At 40.1% G+C, this 16,993-nt stretch overlaps 1 protein-coding gene across 2 annotated transcripts; it reads left to right on the top strand.

Moving 5' to 3' along the window:
- Positions 1-329: 329 nt before the first annotated feature.
- Positions 330-13,273, top strand: usb1 (U6 snRNA biogenesis 1). Of its 2 annotated transcripts, none has more exons than XM_069899519.1 (7): positions 330-533; positions 2,165-2,316; positions 4,398-4,581; positions 5,840-5,893; positions 7,170-7,275; positions 11,668-11,748; positions 12,493-13,273. In XM_069899519.1, the coding sequence occupies exons 1-7, from the start codon at positions 424-426 to the stop codon at positions 12,595-12,597; spliced, it is 792 nt and encodes a 263-aa protein (XP_069755620.1). In that variant the 5' UTR covers positions 330-423; the 3' UTR covers positions 12,598-13,273. The 2 variants fall into 2 exon arrangements, with proteins under 2 accessions (XP_069755620.1, XP_069755621.1); XM_069899520.1 differs by having other exon boundaries at positions 435-514.
- The last annotated feature ends 3,720 nt before the right edge of the window (positions 13,274-16,993 follow it).

Below are 16,993 nucleotides of genomic sequence, written 5' to 3'. Positions count from 1 at the left end.
ATTCAGAGATTGCACCTGCAACAGTATGAATTCCTCCAGGGGTCTTGGCTCACAGGCCTTATTCAACATCAATAAAAGGGAGGCGAGATTTTTTTTATTGCAGAAAAACAAATCCTTTGCATTTATTTGCAAACAACAATGTTCATGCTTGAAAGCTAATTCATTCGGTGATAAGCAGCAAGAAAGTTCAACAAAAGCAAAAGGGCGCTATTTTGGCACAGACTCCCTTTTTGCACTGATTTATGGTTAGAGGATGCGAGAGAGCAACCCAGGTTCAGTGTGGTGGTGGATCGCTTTGGGCGAGAGTGTTTCACGGAACGTCCTGCACGTGGCGTCGTTCCGGTGGGAACGTCGCGTGTGACACCAGGAAGATGGCAGCGCCCATGCCCATCCCACAGTGGGCTTGAGGGCTACAACAGCGAGATGTTTCTGGTGGATTACAGCAGCAGCGAGGAGGAGGAGAAGGAGAGGACGGAAGTAGAACGGCGGCCGGGGGCCCGAGAGAACAGCAGAGGTGCGGCCAGCGAAGCAGAGTGAGCATGGGTGTAACCCCGAATGATTTCCCTCTCCCCCCACCTCCCCCCCCACCTCTCCCCCCCTCCCCCCCCTCCCCCCACCTCCCCCCCACACCTCTCCCCCCACCTCACCCCCTCCCCCCCCACACCTCTCCCCCCACCTCACCCCCTCCCCCCCACCTCTCCCCCACCTCCCCCCCACCTCTCCCCCACCTCCCCCCCACCTCTCCCCCACCTCCCCCCCCACACCTCTCCCCCCACCTCCCCCCTCCCCCCCCACACCTCTCCCCCCACCTCCCCCCTCCCCCCCACCTCTCCCCACACCTCTCCCCCCACCTCACCCCCTCCCCCCCCACCTCTCCCCCCCCACCTCTCCCCCCACCTCCCCCCCCACACCTCTCCCCCCCCTCCCCCCCCCACCTCTCCCCCCCCTCCCCCCCCACCTCTCCCCCCCCTCCTCCCCCCACCTCTCCCCCACCTCTCCCCCACCTCTCCCCCACCTCCCCCCCACCTCCCCCCTTCAAATCCCCAAATCCCGTCCCTGGAGAAACTGTAGATGCAGCTTTGGCCCGAAATGAAGATATCCTAGTCTTCATAAAAAGGTCCAGACGAGAAACCTTGACTATTCCTACCCATGGGTGTTATCTTGTCCTGTTGAGTTTCTCCACCAACTCTTTGCTGCCAGTAATTCCCGGCCCATCACCTTCCCACTGTATTCACTCCCACACCTAGGAGATACCGTTGAAATATTGCAGGCGCGGAAGAGGCGGCATAGTCTGCATCCATTGTACAATTTGTATTTGTTAGTTGATGCAGTGGAACACTGTGGGACTTGGAGCTGCAGTGTTTATGTGACTGGTCCTGATGAGTTTCTGGGAATGATTACTCTCGCGTGTTCAAGAATAACCCATTCATTTTCCTCCTGTTGGAGATATTTTTAATTGTCTCTTTTCAGACTGTGTCTTAGTCCAAGAGTTGTACCAATTGCTTCATTTTCTGAGGTGTGGTGAATGGAATGGACACTGCATAGCTATTAGTAAACATTGCTTACTTCTGATGATCTGATGGAAGGAAGCTTGTGGTAGAAGCTAAAAGTGAGTGAGCCAAGAATGTCACCCTGGGGATCTCAAACCATTTTTCTTTGTGACCTAACCATCAACATGTATGTTATTGACTTGGTTGTTACTGGAGTTGTTTGATAGTGGTGAAAGAGTGCTGGGGAAATTAATGAAGCTAAGGGCCGATAAATTGCTCGGGCCTGATAATTTAATCCCAATGCACATGCCTTGGCTGACAACTTCCAAATTCTTTAGACTTTGTAGCAGTCTAAAGACTGATTGGAAGGTGGTAAATGTAATCATGCTGTTTATATATATATATATATATATATATATATGTGTGTGTGTGTGTATATATATGTATATGTATATGTGTATGTGTATATATATATATATATATATATATATATATGTATATATCTTTGGCTTGGCTTCGTGGATGAAGATTTATAGAGGGGGTAAATGTCCACGTCAGCTGCAGGCTCGTTTGTGGCTGACAAGTCCGATGCGATGTAGGCCTAACATCAGTAGTGGGGAAAACACTTGAGTCAATTATGAAAGCTTATTGTTTTGTTTTTGATTAATGTACAGAGTGAAATCTCGGCAACTACCTGTACCTGAGAGTGTAATGGGTATGTTCAAGGAACTAGAGGAGGACGTGGATGATAGCAGTAAACATGATGGTCGAATCCGCAGCTTTCCACATGAACGAGGGAACTGGTCCACACTTGTGTACTTGGAATGTGAGTTACCTGAGCAAATGTGTTCACTGGTTTATTGTCGATGAAATTTACTGTGACCAGCAGCATGTGACTACAGGAAAAAAGCAAAGGTTTTATTTCCTATGATTCATTTCTGGATAACACAAAGCTTTCCACTATGTAAAAACACAATAGTGATGGGCATGATGACTTGCCAGATATTGATGGTGGGGGACTTGGCGACAGTCATGCCATGGAGATCTTGGGTAAGTCTCTCTCTCTGGTTGGAGATTGTAATTGTCTGGCACTTCTGCTGCACAAATGTTAGTGGCTACTGATCAGCCCATGTTTGAAGGTTGTCAAGGTCTTGTTGCAAGCAGGTGAGGGACTGCTTCATTTTCTGAGGAGTTGTGAATGAAATTGAACATTATACAATCATAAGCAAATGTTTCCATCTCAAAGAACAGGTCCTTCAGCCCATCTCACATATGCTAACCTAGTTGGCCAGTCCCATTTGCCTGCATTTTAAGCCCTTCTGTCCATAAAAAAAATCCACAACAATGTTATTATTATGCCCCTGCCACAGTTTCCTCTGGTAGCTCTTTCCAGATTTGGGACTGCCTTCTGACTAAAAACCCTTTCAAATCTTTCCCCTCCCACTTTAAATCCATGCCCTCTAGTTTTAGAATCATTTATCCTGGGAAAAAGACTGTGTGCATCCACTTATAGAGGTTCATAAAATCTTCCCCCTCACGATTTTATAAACCTCTATAAGATCACGCCTTGGCTTCCTTCTCTCAAGAAGCCTATCCAACTTCTCCCTAAAACCAATTGAATCTTTTCTTCACCCCTTCCAATTTATTGATCCCTCCTTAGAGCTGGGCGACTAAAACTTAAGTCCCAACTTCTGGACTCTGTGCCCTACCCAAAGAATGTGCCCCATCCAAAGAATGCAAGCATGCCCAACTCCTTCTTCACCCACTTGTCCACCTGAGCTGCCATTTTCAAGGAAAAATGCTCGAGTATCTCTGTCCTCCGATGTTCTCCAGGGCCTTAACATTCTCTGGTTTGACTTACCAAAGTGCAGTACCTCACACTTGTCAGAGTTAAGTTTCTTTGCTATTCCTTGGCTCTCCTTCCCAAATGAGTTTGATCCTGTTTTCAACTTGGATATCCTTCCTCACTCTCCACGACACTACCAATGGTGATGTCATCCGCAGATTTACTAATAATGTTAACTACTTTGCCATCCAGGTTGTTACTGTGGGGGGAAACAGACAACAGTGCACCTAGCATGGACCCCTGCAAGACTGGACCATGCCTCCAGTCAGATAAATATCTTTCCATGGTATGGTAATGTAGCAGTTAGCACAATGCTATCACAGCTCCAGTCACCCCAGATGGAAACCGACGCTGTCTGTAAAGAGTTTGTACGTTCTCCCCGTGATTGTGTGGGTTGTTCCAAGTGCTCTGGTTTCTTCCCACATTCCAAAGATGTGAGGGATTAGTAGTTTCATTGCTCACATGGATGTATTTGGGTGGCATGGGCTCATGGCTGGAAGGTTCGTTACTGTGTTATATTACTAAAATTTATACTTTAAAAATTATTTGAAATTTAAAAAAAATTATACCACCCTCTGTCTCCTTCCACTAAGCCAGTTTGAATCTTAACAGGCCAGTTTGAATCTTAACAGGCCAGTTCACCTTGGTTCCCATGTGATTTAACCTTCCAGATCAACCTACCATGCAGGACTTTGTCAAAGCTAAGTTTTCGAGTTAAAACAATCACGAGACAATGAAACTAGTAGTTCATCAGGTAATAATCTGGTTACCCTTTACTTCCTATGGATGTTGCATGACCTGCTGGGTTTCTCCAGCACAATTCATCTGATTAAAATAGTTGAGAGACTAAAAGATATTTTTAAAAATGCTGCTTTGATCAGTATTTTTTTGTCTGAATGTTGAAATAATTAGGGTTGAAATATCAATGTTTCTTTCAGCAAGGAAGATGAACTTTGCAGAGTTATAAAGCTGTTACAGAAAGTAATAATACAGTAATAATACATGCAAAACCCTAGGCTGCACCGAGCACTTAAAATCCTTATGAATCTGACTTCCAACAGATTATCCTGATGAGGAGTTTGTGGAACTAATTGATGTATTACTGACACACCTGCAAACACGCAGGCTGCCTATGACCCGGGTAATGGAATTCCATCTAAGTCTGTCACAGACTGTGGTTCTGCGCCATCACTGGATAAGCATTTTTGTGGAGTCCTTAAAGGAAAGGATGACACTTTTTGACAGGTACAATTGAAGTGACAATATCTTGGCAATAACTCCAATTTCTGTTTCAGAGGTCATGTCTGATTATTTATGTGATATGAACATATAACTGACATATTTAAATATTATTTGGGTATTTTTAGCATCTTTTATTTGATGGTATTGTTTCTTTGTGCTTGTCTCGTGCTGTTGTTACTGCAACCTGTTGACATTTGAAAGTTACAAAGCTTTCTTTTGTTTGCTGTCTTTGATTTTCAAGGAAGGTTATAGTAGTAGGGATGGTCCCGTGAAGTGCATAACATTAAGTAGTTAGAACTTATTGCAAAAACTGAAGTGATCAATTTTGATTAATAAAATGGGGAGTAACATTATAACTTAAAATACATATTTAAAGAGCTTACTGATATAAAGCAGCCTCCAGTGTCCGTACAAAAATCTTGAAATGGTAGAACAAGATGAGAAGACTATTTAAAATAAAACAGGAGACTTGGCTTTATGATGTGGCTCAGAATATAAAAGTATGAAAGTTTCCCAATAAGTATGGAATGTTGAACTGGCCATCTCTAAGAGTAATTGTGGTTTTAAAAAAAGTTAAATAAGCACATAATGGAGAAAGGAACAGTAGATGTTTTGATGGGGATTAAATGGGGAAGGGTAATAGGGGCCTTCTGTGGAAAAGCTTGTTCACTATTATGTGCTGTTACTAGTGGTACATCCTTGCTGAATGAAGCAAGAAAGACTGCAGATGCCATGATCAGGCCTGAAATGTTGGTTGAATGTCTTTACCTCCTATGGATGCTGCATGACTGGCTGAACCCCTGTAGCATTTTTGTGCACTTAGTAACTTTGGACTTCACCCCTTGAAGGTTGTTAACTTTAGAAAGGGTGCAGAGGAGATTGACTAGTACCTAGGGAGAATATGTTTACTGGAATGGTACCAAAGTTGACAGTCTTCATTTACATGAAGACATTGGGATTGCTGTCCCTCTTAATAATTAGAGGGAGATTTGTCTGAGATGTTTAAAGTTAAAAAGGGTTCTGGTGCAGTGCCAGAAACATTGGTAACCAAAAAAAATTTAAAGTGATCTAAAAACTTATTCATAACGTGAGGAAACTGTAATGCATCGGTTTGTAATGGTGTGGAATGTGCTGCTTGGGAGAGCAATGGAAACATTCAGTGTTCACCTTTTGAAGGGAATTGAATAAATATTTATGAAGATCAGGTATTTTGTTCTAATGGGACTCTAACTGCATGTGTAATTTCTCCACCATGCTCCAGGTTTTACTGCCTTTCAGATAAAGTGAAGATCTACTCTAACCAAGAGAAGACCAGGTACAATATCACCGATATCACCTTCTCAGGCTGATTTTTCTTTTTTGTTTGGTTTCAATCAAAACATCTGTGTACCCAAAGGAAGTGTTTAAAATGAAAATCTATAGTTAATGTAGATTTTCAGCAATTTAATGAAACTGAGTAAAATGCATTGAGTGTTTAACATGGCTCTACTTTTCTCTCAGAAATGTACTCCATGACTGACCTTTTCTCTCTGTGCATGTTGGCGGACTCATCGAGTGCCTCCAGCTGCTTCTTGTTCCTGAGGGCTTGCTTATTTGTAGTTAAGATGTGGCCTTTTAATGAGATGATCAGTGACTTGCGCACTGCATTCTGAAAGTACCTTGGAAGAAAGTAAGGAGCTTGTATGTTCTCCCCATGTCTGCATGTGTTTTTTCTGGGGGCTCCAGTTTCCTCCCACCATTCAAAATGTACTGGGGTGTAGGTTAATGGGATGTAAATTAAGCAGCACGGACTCAAGGGCCGAAATGGCCTGTTACTGTGCTTTATGTCTAAATTTAAAAAAAAATTAAGCAATATTTTTGTTTTTTTTTAAAACGAATCTCCCCAATGTTGGGTGCACTAACTGTTCTCAATTAGGAGGGCTCCAAGAGTTTCAATTTTAGAGTTGCTGAAGGAAGTCTTAACATCAAACAATATGTGTATATATATATATATATATATATATATATATATGAGATGTTGCACATAAATATTCCCATGCCTTGATACAGTAAATGTTTATATTACCCTTATCTTTTTAAACCACCATTCAGGATTAGTAAAGACTGAGCTCATTGTCTCCTATTCATTATTTAACACCCTCTCTGGGTTATTAAAGTGAAAATACGTTGAGTCAAAGATGAATTTTGGTTTTCTTGAGATGATACATTCACCATCTAATGTAAATCACATGTCCTGTTAGGGAAACACTGAAGGGTAAAACTGAATCAATTTCAAATTCTGCCAGATTATTAGGTGTCAATTGCACCAATTAATTCTATTTTACTGAAACGGGGCTTTTATCACGTATGATATCCTGGTTTTTGTTTTATTGGACTACCGTGGATCCAATGACTTAACAAATTACAATCTGAGTTCAGCGAAAACTAATTTCATGTGGATTATCCATAAAATTTTAAAATTTACTGGGATGATCTGGTGGCCTGAGCTCCAGTGGAAGGTCCAGCAATGCAGGTCTTTTGTTTTAATCTTAAATTTAGCTGACTTTTGATTCATGAGATTATAGAACATATATTTTGTACTTCTTGGACAGGACGTTCCTTGGTCTAGAGATTTCAGTTGGTAGCAACTCTCTTTTGGAGCTGGTCAAAGAGGTGGATAAAACCATGGCGGAGTTCAATCTGAAAATCTATCATAAGGTTTGAGTTCTTTATTCAACTTATGTCTTGGGGTATATCAGCCTTATTCATTTTTATACAACACTCTAACTGCTCTACAAGGTTTCATTTATTAGTTTTATTTGGCTCAAAAATAATAAATTTCTAGTTTGTACCAGTTACTGTTTAATATTGGGATGTTTAAAATGATCATTATTTCTTTTAGCTCAGTTTGTTAAGATCCACCTCTTTCCACAATAAACAATTACCAGGGGCAAATAAATAAAATTTACCATCTATTGATTAATTGTAAAAGGAAGCTGTAGTTTGTGTGCTGCCATGAACTGGTTATGTCCCCTCCCCCCCCCCCCCCCACCCCCCCCGCACTTCCTTTCTTCCCTTCTCTTTCCCTTCTTTAGTTCTTATATATACATTATTTTTACATCTTGATATGTATTTTATCACCATTCTTCATTCTTGTTACATCTCCTTCTGTCCTGCAGGCGTTCTGCAAATTCTCGTGCTTCCTCCGAATCCTAGAACAGCCTGTTTTGCTCCCCAGGGATAAATATTTTAAGCACAACTAGATATCTTAACATAAATTTATAACCTTTTTTTCCATAGGATCGATTTTGCTGTATTAAACTCCTTCCTCTTCTTTAAGAGTTCAAAACTTGCATCTGGGTAAAAAAATATTTTTTGACCCTTGTATTCCAATGGTTTTTTGTCTTCTCTAATTTTATTGTTTGCCCACTCCAGTATATTTTCTCGTCGTATATCTCAAAAATTTTACTAAAACGGATCTTGGTTTTTGATGTGTCTGTGGTTTCGGGACTATTGTTCTCTGTGCCCTTTCTATTTCCATTCCTTCCTGTATTTCTGTCATTCCCAGGACCTTTGGGATCCATCCTTTTATAAATTCCTTCATATCTGGGTCTTCTTCATCTTCCTTCAGGGCCACTATTTTGATGTTGTTTCGCCTGCTATAATTTTCCAACATATCAATTTCTTGAGCTAACAACTCTTGCGTCTCTTTAACTTTTTAGTCACTTTCTTCCAGTTTTCTTCTTAAGTCATTCACTTCCATTTCTACAGCCATTTCTCGTTCTTCCACATTTTCTAATCTTTTCCCTATTTCTGTCATGACCAGCTCTATTCTATTCACTCTTTCTTCTGTATTTTTCATTTCACTAAATTCTAATGTCAACCATTCTTTTAATGCTCTCATTTGTTCTTGAAATTTTTTTTTATCTATATTCTGTCCATCTGTTTTACCTTCTGTTTTCCTGTGCAGATCTTGGCCTTCTTCTTCCTCTTCTTCTGTGTCTGTACCTGTATTTGTGTTGTCTTCTTCCCTTCCTTGTATCTGTGTCTTTTCTGACTTTCCTGATGAGTTGCTTGTCTCACTTTGCTGGGTTTCTTCTTGCTTGGCCTCTTGCTGTTGGTCCTCTTCTTCTGAGCTGCTCATTTGTTGGGCCTCCTACTGCTGCTCTTCTTTCCTTTCACTCCCTTTCCTGTCGCTTTCCTCTTCTTCCAGCTGAGAGCCCTGGTGTCGGGCATCCTTCAGCTGGTCGCGTTGTGTTTGCCCACTCCTCAGCTGAGCCCCCCCTCCCGTCGGTGTTCTCCTTCTCCTTAGTAAGCGCACTGCGCATGCACTTTTGTTTGGCTCAGTGAGCCATTTTTGCAGTCCAGGGGGGTCGCGACTCTGTGGGGTCATTACCAACCTTGGAGAACGGGCTCTCTTCTCCACAACGGCTCCCTGTTTCTTCATGCAAGTACGGCCTTCTCCTTTCTCTTCCGTCGTCTTTTCTCCTTTTTATCCCCATTGTTTTTACTTTTTCCTTCTTGGGTGCCATCTTCTTTCTTTTCTCTACAACTTTATCTTTTATTTGTTATGTTTTGTATTTCTTGAACTTTGTATTTTCTTCATTTTATTTCTTCTTTTCTGGAGAGGGCTGGAATTCCACTACTGGCCACTACTCCATCACGTAACTCCTCCAAACTGGTTATGTTTGAGGAATTATATTGTGCGTCATGCATCAGACTGCTGTGTCATGTGATTTTATTCGTGAGAAACTGGGTCAGAAAACACTTGACCCATTTAGTCAAAAAGGAAAATCTCATTTATATATTTTTTAAAATTCAGACATACAGGACTCTAACAGGCTTTTCCGGCCCACGGGCCTGTGCCACTTAAAACACCAATTCACTGACAAAACCCTTTGTTTTTGGAGATGGGAGGAAACTGGGTTAGCATAGCAGTTAGCGTAATGCTATTCCAGCACAGCAACCTGTCTTTGAATCCAGCGCTGTCTGTGTGTGTTTGTGTGTTTTCCCTTGACCTTTCCAAAATGTGTGGGGTTGTAGTTTAATTTGGGTGTAATTAGGCAGCGTGGGTTTAAATGGCCAGTATTAGCTTCTCCCGTGCTGAAAATAAAACTTAAAAAGAAAAAATTAAAAGCTGGAGCACCAGTAGAAACCCATACAGACACTGGGAGAATGTACAAATTCCTTAGAGACACCATTGAATTTGAACCTGGGTCACTGCTTGTTCTAACTGTGCCACCCTGTAGATTCTATAAATTATATTACATGTTCATCTAATATGTACAAGCATTCCCCAGGAAAGACAGGGTATGACTTTCCTAAGAACAGTTCTAAAACTAAATTATTCATGCATAGGAAAAGAACGAAAGCAGGGAGTGGAAGAGGATCACAGAGGCAGCTGTGATAGCAGAGCAAGTGGGCTTGAGGATAGTGGCCTCCCTGACTTGGTTTGTGTGTCTGGTTAGATAGATGTCTGCAGCTCACAACAGCTGGCAATTCCATCCCACTGGGCTCCCAGATACTTATTCATTTCCATAAATGGGCAGTCACCACCCAGGCGGACCTGTAGTGGTATTAAAAAAAGTACATAGATAAAGACAGCAATTGAAATCTGACGTGCATTTGTGTGTCTCACACACATGTATACAACGAAGTTTAAAGGGTGTACGGAGAGTCTGAAATCCTTTCCATGTGTTTCACTAAATGCATGCAAAAAAAATTCCCGATGTCTTTTCCAATCTAAATCTTTGTTTTTAATAACTTGACTCTTAAGACCAAACATGAATGTTTTTGATTTCCTCTAACATCTCTCAATTTTGTACTTTGCAGGATGAACGAACCAAGTTCCTCTTTTTAAAAAATTTTCTGGGTGTTTTTCCAGATGAGTTAGTTTTCAGATGATCCTTTTTTGCATTCCATTTGGATAATGCCTTCAAAGGATTTACAAAGGAAGTAGATGCCACTGTTTCCTTCGGTTTCTTTTCTGTTCCTCTATTTCCTTCTCCATTGGTGCTTCCTCACTTGTTTTTTTTTCCTGTTCTATAATTTATCTGTAACGTAACTAGAGTATAATTTCTTTTGAACTATAGTTATTGTTTTAGCTCTGCAGTTGACCATGAAAACTACACTAATGGGATAAAATTGCTCCTTACCTTCTGATTGATTGGATAAGAATTTGTTGATGGTATTTTGGCTAAGATTATTATACTTTGATTGAAAACATTGGAGGCTTTGTGGTAAGAAAATTCAGTGAGGTACAATAGGTGCTGTTCTCTCAGTCTGATGTTGAAGTGTCCATGTTAATAGTCCAGTACCTAACCTAATGTAGTTACCAACAAACTAAAGTGTTCTGATCTCGATAGCTTCATTGTGTGAGCACAACTGATGAGTTAACAATAATAAGATGAAAGCCTTACTCTTTTACTAATTTTTATCCTGCACAATTGTGTGTCTGCCTCATTCAAATCCACACATTATATAAGCTTTCTGTTTTTGGTAAATATTACTAGACAATATTAAGGTGGAAATATGTTACCATTGTGATATTCACTAGTTTTGTGGGGAGGGAGGGGTGTTGCTTGGATTGATATTGAAAGTATTTTTGGAGGATTACTTTGTTTTAATGAGGAGCTCATTCAGAACACTTGTGACATGATCACATCAGAGAAGTATTAAATATCTTGTATAAGGGAATTTTACGTGTATTATTTGTATAATTTTTGTATTCAATATTATTTTTAGACATAGTATGAGTTATGATTTAATTGTTTAATTATATTATAGAATTTGATGTCCTGAATGAATTAAGTTGTATAATAATTAAGGTTATGCTTCTAATTTACAATTGATATGTGCTATGTATATGATATGATTTGATTTATGTTATCATTAGTTTATCCTTGCGTAAAGCGTTTTGTTAAACTCAATAAAAATATTTTGAAAAGAAAAGAAAGACCACTTGTGACGCATCTGCAGGATAGAACAGTAAAAATCCAAGTCTTGTCTCAAAGCTATCATTCATCAAAAGAAATTACTTCAAAGGGATCATGTTGCAATGTTGCAAGCATTCTTTCATGTGTATAAAATCCACTTCTTCACTTTTGACAGAAGCCTTCCTTTCACATTAGTGTGGCCTGGTGCTTGGGGAATGTCAGTGATAAACTCGAGAAACATCTGCAGGAGTTGCAGGTAGGTCCTGGAATGAAAGGACAAGCTACGATGTTGGAGGCCCAGTGATTTATATTTGCTAATCTTAGCATTGAAATTGAATTTTGTTATCTTTTTAGCTTTTTTTGGTAAGGAAATGGATGGTGAAAAAAAATGATAGTCCTGTTTGCCTGGAAGTTTCTTTAATCAGCAAAGTTTGAAATGATGAATTCATGAAACATTTGTTTACAAGCTTGTATAATATTTGTGGCAAGGATCTTGTCTATTTTTATATAAATAAATACACACACACACACACACACACACACACACACACACACACACACACACACACACACACACACAACTTGCCCATGCTGACCATCCTATTCATGCAGCTGTCCAATTTTTTTCTTTACGACCTATGGTTACAGATTCCTCTGCTCTGGGCAAAATACTCTCAACATTCACCTGATCTATTCCTCCCCTGCTTCTGTACCCGACTGTAAGATCATTTAATTATTCTCATTTTCCTGCGCGCCAAGAAATAAATCACCAGCCTACTCCACTTCCTGTAGCTCAGGTCAGGCCCCTGAGTCATTGCAACATCCTCGTAAATCTTCTCTGCACCCTCTCCAGCTTGACAATAATGAGAAAATCTGACCAATTAAAATGTTTTAATGTCCTTGTATTATACATTAAAATGAACAATTTATGTTAGTGGGTTAAGGCAGTGCATCAGATCTGACTGTAAATCCAAATCTGAAATGTTGCTGTTGTTTGCAGGATATGGTGGACAGATTTGAAAACCGTGCCCGAATCCTTCAAATGTATGCGGACCAAGTGCGATGCAAGACCGGAAACAAGGTTTTCTCCTTTCCACTGAGGTAGCTACTGGCGCAGTTTCTTCGAGGCTCCAACGAAAAGGTAGATCTTGATAACTGACTGAAACAGAGTTCTGACAACACCTCCAGAAAATCACCCTATTTCTTTCCAGTTTGTTGCTCCAACAGCGATGTCACCTCTCCACCTGTTTAACTTGTCAGTGCATGAAATAGTTCTTTGTGAAAATAGAGACAAGTTCACTTTCAAATGAAGGAAAAAAGTATGAAAATAAGATGTAATCTCAAGCTCAATGCTGGAGTAAAAATGGCAAACAAGTAATTTAAAGACCATTATGTATATGAACAGAACTGCCTTCATATTGCCTAATGTTAATTTACTACATGTTTATCGTTGTTTTGTGTTTTCACCATATGAACTTTAATAGTTTATTAAAATAGTTCAACATTGAATTTCCAAGGAACCAAGAACATAATATTATAAACATCTCCACTGGCTGTCACTCGGGGCAGTTGTTATGACGCAGGACTGGCACTAGAAGACAGGTCCACAATGGCCTGCGTGCACTATAAGTGACTGCACCATCTACTAAAGAAAGTAGCTCACATGCTTTCTTCATCACAGGAATTCCCCAGGGGAAATCTGATGATGCAAATTCCCCCATTTGTTTCTGAAGTATATTTTTCAAGCTAGCAATAATAATAAAATATTTCACAACATTAAAGGAATGGATGCAGTATGTATTCAATTAGTTTAATTATCAGTAGTGTTATAATGATGATTGAAATGAAAGAATTATGGGAAGTGTGTGTGAAGTGATACAATATGGGTAGCTACAGAAATCAAACTTTTCTGACTTGCAGAGACATCTGCTTGTGGACAATTCTCAGGAATGGAACGCTCCCATAACTGGTGGTATATCGTGACCTTTGTTTACCCAGTGTGATGCTGTTTTCTTGCTTGACAACAATGTTCTGACATTGGTATTTTGGTATTGACCAGAATTGCTCTCTTAACTCTGTGTTTCAATGCCAAATTTAATCTTGGTAAATATGGAAAATTTAAGCTGATTTGTGAATGGTTCATAGAACAATGGTGTTTGAATGACAGTAACATTTGTAGAATGTATTTTTTCCAGATATCTGAAAAGTATTTGTATAAATTCATACATACCAGCCGATTGGCTCTCAATGGCCTTGTATGGCTTCATGCAATGGTGCACTTCTCGGACCGGGAAACAGGAAAACTTAATCATGCATAGGAATGCTCATCGTAAATGATGAGCAGATGTTGGTTTACCATACTTCAGAGAATTGCGTGCCTCTCTGGTCACCACACTACAGGAATGACAAGATTAGGCCAGAGAGGGTACGGAAAGATTCAGAAGGATGCTATCTAGACTGGAGGGTTGGAATTATCTGGGGAGATAAGGTAGTCCAGGTCTATTTTCCCCTGGAGCAAAGGAGATTAAGAGGTGGCATGATGGAGGTGTATAAAAAATGTGAAAAGAACAGGGTAGACAGCCAGCAGTAGGGGTGTCTAAAACTATAGAGCATAGAAGCAAAAAGTTTAAAATCAGTCAGAAGAGCACATTTTTCACTTTAAGTAGTTGGTATTAGTCACGAGTTGTCACAGGAGGTGGTGGAAGTGGGAACTGTGGCATTTTAATGGTACTTGAACAGGAAGGGCATGGAGTGATATGGAATTAACGGAGGTAAGTAGGATTCATTTAGGGAGGCATGATAGTTAATGTGGTGGATAACTAACTGGTGGAAAGGTTCTCTCATTCTGGTTTGAACCATGGGGCACTGCATCAAATGCCTTTGATAGTGAGCTGATAGTGATCTTTGCACTCATGCAAAGGTGGAGTGAACTTCATTGAATTGTACTTTAACCAAAAGATTCCTGACGGATAGTAATTGCAGGGCAATTACAATTTATGGTTCCAACTTAAAGTGGTGTTCATAAAATTTAATTTTCAATACAGGGATAAAATTAAAATGTTGGTTGAATCAATAAGCCCAAACTTTGCTGAATCTTCATAATTGAGGATTGTAAATAAATCTATATAAATAAATCAAAAGCATAATTTGAGCAAAAAAATATGAATTTTGTGCAAAATAAAAATCACTGATGTGATGTTCATTAACAATCTGAATAGAAATAGGTAGTAAATTCTAGGACTTGTCTTTCTGTTTGCAATTCAAAATATCAATATCTTATTATTTTATTTGTTAATGCTTTCATCAGTGTTTTCCATTACAAATCTGGTCCTCTGCAGACGAGTTGTGCACCACCATACTTTTTAAAAAAAAAAAAAGAAGTGAGTATTTTGGTATTGACCAGAATTGCTCTCTTAACTCTGTGTTTCAATCCTTAAAATGTGGGACTGAACCCAACCTGTTAATTTTAAGTTGATGTGGATTGAAAGCTGTTGGTTATGGTTTGAGAATTATGAGAGGATTTCTGTGAATGTGGATGTGCTTTGAAGGCCTGTTGGGTGAGGGGAAGAGGGATAGTTAAAAGGTGAGAGGCAGGAAGATGGTGATTTTCCTGCAATGTGATTTCATGACCTATGCATCAATACTGGATTGATTCTAGAACGTAGAACCCTACAGTACAGGCCCTTCGGCCTTTGAAATGGTGCCAACCCTTATATTCCTTTTTTAAAAAGTATTTTCATGAAGTTCAGTGACAATTTCTTCTGCTTGTGTTGAAGACATTTGCTCAAACTACTGGGGAAATGAGAGGAACCTCAATGAGGGATGAAGGTGAGTGTTTGCTTCTCTTTCTCTCGAACTGTAATGGTGACATTAATGATGACTTTTTGTGTGCCTTCTGGCAGGTAGAAGGCAATGTTGTGTAATATTGCAGATTCTGTAAAGGGAGCGTGATCTTAACTTTATTGTTGGAGATTATTTGGATGTTTTTAAATTGTTCTATTGCTTTTCAGTTTTTAATAGTTTGATTTAATTTTTGGAATATTCTTGAATATTATTGAGTAGTCATTGATCCACACAGCACAGAAACAGGCCCCTCAGCCCACAAAGTCTGTGTCAACACTTACCTGGTTGCACTAATGTCGATATATTCTTCACACATTCCCCCCACACCCCCTCCCCCAATCGACCTCCTGGATTCTGTCACATAATGAGCAATCAACCTACCAATCTGCATTAGGATGTAGGAAGAAACCACAGCACCTGGAGGAATGCCTTGTGGTTACAGAGAATGTGCAGGTTCCGTACAGCACTGGAGGTTAGGATTGAACCCTGCTTGATGGAGCTGTGAGACACCGCTCTACTAGTTGTGCCTCAATGCAGAAAGAACAGGAAACATTGAAAGTGTTAGCGACTCGTTAAGCCTGATGCTTGGTAGGTGAGTGTGAACAGTTTTTTTCCAGCAATTTTATAGTTGAGACTGAACACTCTTTTCCCATCCCCAAACTTGTCAGAATTTACATAGAAGGTCATGCAGGTTTGATTTGAGGTGATTTCCTGCCATTGATGGATGTGAAAATTGTGACTAAGAACTTACTTTGGAGCTCTGTGAGTGCATCTGGGATACTGGTGATACTAAAAATCCAGACCATTTAAGTGTGTTTTTTTTTCTTTGACAGTCCAGAGGACAGAAAAAAGATTTTAATAATGTTAGCAAATATAGGCTGCTTGGCATTATTAATATAAAATACAATGTGGAAAGAGACCTCTCTGACCCTACAAGTTCATTCAGTTGTCCAAACAACTTTGGTCACTTACTATTTTTGATTGACGCCAGCTGACACACTTACTGGGAGATGCAGCATAATCGATGTGAAATGGTGGAAGCAAAATGTCAATTCACTCATGGGGCTGTGGGTCGAAGCCCCAACCCAGGCCTTGAGTGGAATATCTAGGCCAATTATTCCATGCCACACTCCGAAGTGGCACAGTTGATGTAGCAGTTAGCGCAATGCTGTTACAGCGCCAGCGATTGGGACCAGGACTTGTACGTTCTCCCTGTGTTTGTGTGAGTTTTCCCCTGGCGCTCTGGTTTCCTCCCACTGTTCGAAATGTATTGGGGGGGGGGGGGTGTAGGTTAATTGGGTGCAATCGGCCACCCAATTGGGCTGGAAGGGCCTGTCACTGTGCTGTATGTCTATGTCTACATACATCTAAGATACGTAACTGAGGCCTGATCCACACTGTCAAACTTGTACAGGGTTTCACAACCCTTTTTTTAAAAGCTGACATGGGGAAAAATCTTTACTATGTTCTCCCAAGTGGGCCAAAAATTACTTATCCAAACACATTGAAACCTTGAGTTCTGATTGACTTTTATCATTAACCCTGTTTTCTCTTTCTGAAAGTCCTGCCTCATCTGGTGAGTCATTTCCAGCATTTTATTTTTTATTTCTCTTAAAACGTTAGCTAGTCTCATCACCGTTGGTTGCAGTTGTATATAG

The sequence above is a fragment of the Narcine bancroftii genome, chromosome 10 (assembly GCF_036971445.1).
Source record: "Narcine bancroftii isolate sNarBan1 chromosome 10, sNarBan1.hap1, whole genome shotgun sequence".
Lineage (NCBI taxonomy): Eukaryota > Metazoa > Chordata > Chondrichthyes > Torpediniformes > Narcinidae > Narcine > Narcine bancroftii.
This window is presented reverse-complemented; position numbering and strand designations above follow the sequence as displayed.

Bases quoted from the DNA above. Each gene is read 5' to 3' on its own strand.
- usb1 (XM_069899519.1), top strand. From the start codon at position 424: ATGTTTCTGGTGGATTACAGCAGCAGCGAGGAGGAGGAGAAGGAGAGG. The intron at 534-2,164 runs GTGAGCATGGGT...ATTAATGTACAG, and splicing joins GGTGCGGCCAGCGAAGCAGA to AGTGAAATCTCGGCAACTAC. The intron at 11,749-12,492 runs GTAGGTCCTGGA...TGTTGTTTGCAG, and splicing joins AACATCTGCAGGAGTTGCAG to GATATGGTGGACAGATTTGA.